This window comes from Crocuta crocuta, unplaced genomic scaffold (genome assembly GCF_008692635.1).
Source record: "Crocuta crocuta isolate KB4526 unplaced genomic scaffold, BGI_CrCroc_1.0 scaffold115, whole genome shotgun sequence".
Taxonomy (NCBI): Eukaryota; Metazoa; Chordata; class Mammalia; order Carnivora; family Hyaenidae; genus Crocuta; species Crocuta crocuta.
In genome coordinates, this window is record NW_027530575.1 from 6637480 (window position 1) to 6638536 (window position 1057).

Sequence of the window (1057 nt, forward strand, 5' to 3'; positions counted from 1 at the left end):
CAGCCTTGCGGTCCGTGTGTTCCCAGGGGCAAGGCAGCTGTGCTGTGCCTGTCCTACCGGCCTGACATCCTGGTGACTGGTACCTATGACAAGAAGGTGACCGTCTACGACCCCAGAGGTGGGCTGGGGGCACTGGGAACTGGGTGGGGAGAGCAGGGCTGCCTGGGGGTCTCCGGGGTCATGCTGGGGAAGGAGACGCCTCACAGCCTGGCTGGGATGACAGTCACAACCAGAAGCTGACCACTCAAGAGTGGCCTGGGCTGTGCTGGGGGCCACCAAGGCAACTGGTGGGGGGGGGTGCGGGTGTTGGGACCCGCCTCCACCTGGGGTGAGGGACCCCTGAGCCTCAATGCTGGGGGAGGTGAAACAGCCCCCGAGAACCCTGGCTCCGCCACTTCCTAGCTCTCAAGCTCGACCCACAGTTTCCCCATCTGTAAAATGTGGGTACTAACTCCGGCCCCCTCGGGTTAACTGGAGGAGGTGACAGGAAGAGTCTTTGCAGAGTAAATGTTTACATAAAAAGCCTAGGATGAACACTGCCCCGCACAGAAGCCTTTTCTGTTGTTTGTCTGTTTGTTTGTTTATTTATTTATCCTTCTTTTAATTGAAGGGCTAGGGCTCTTCACCCAGGCACAGCCAGAGCGGGGTGATGGGTGATGCTGGGGACGCATCTCCGATCAGCCGGCAGCAGGAAGTGCTTTATGCCGGGACTTGCCGAGGTCTGCTCTGTACTGCGAGCAGATGGGAGCGCGATGGGAGATGGGAGGGCAGAGGCTTGGGGGTCCGGGATGGCCCCGCTCCAGATGGGATGGGAGGGGAGGAAGATGGGATCGCTCGCGGGATGTGGGTGGGCGCGCAGAGTAGACCGAGGATCCGGCCCGGTGGGAGAGGGGCCTGGGGCCCCTCCAAGGGGCTCTGACGTCTCCCTCCTCCTGCACTCCTCGCCAAGTGGGCCCGGCCCTGCTGAAGAGCAGGCGGCTGCACTCCAGCGCGGTGCTGGCGCTTCTGGCGGATGACCGTCACATCATCTCGGGCAGTGAGGACCACACGCTCCTGG

General features: G+C 62.1%; 1 protein-coding gene across 1 annotated transcript in view; it reads left to right on the forward strand.

Moving 5' to 3' along the window:
- The window catches only part of FBXW9 (F-box and WD repeat domain containing 9), a 6267-nt gene that overhangs the window by 4203 nt on the left and 1007 nt on the right, over positions 1-1057 (forward strand). The window contains 2 exon segments of the mRNA XM_077767887.1: positions 27-118; positions 950-1057. The exon segment at positions 950-1057 is cut by the window's right edge and continues 24 nt beyond it. Of these exon segments, the coding sequence (XP_077624013.1) occupies positions 27-118; positions 950-1057 (200 nt within the window).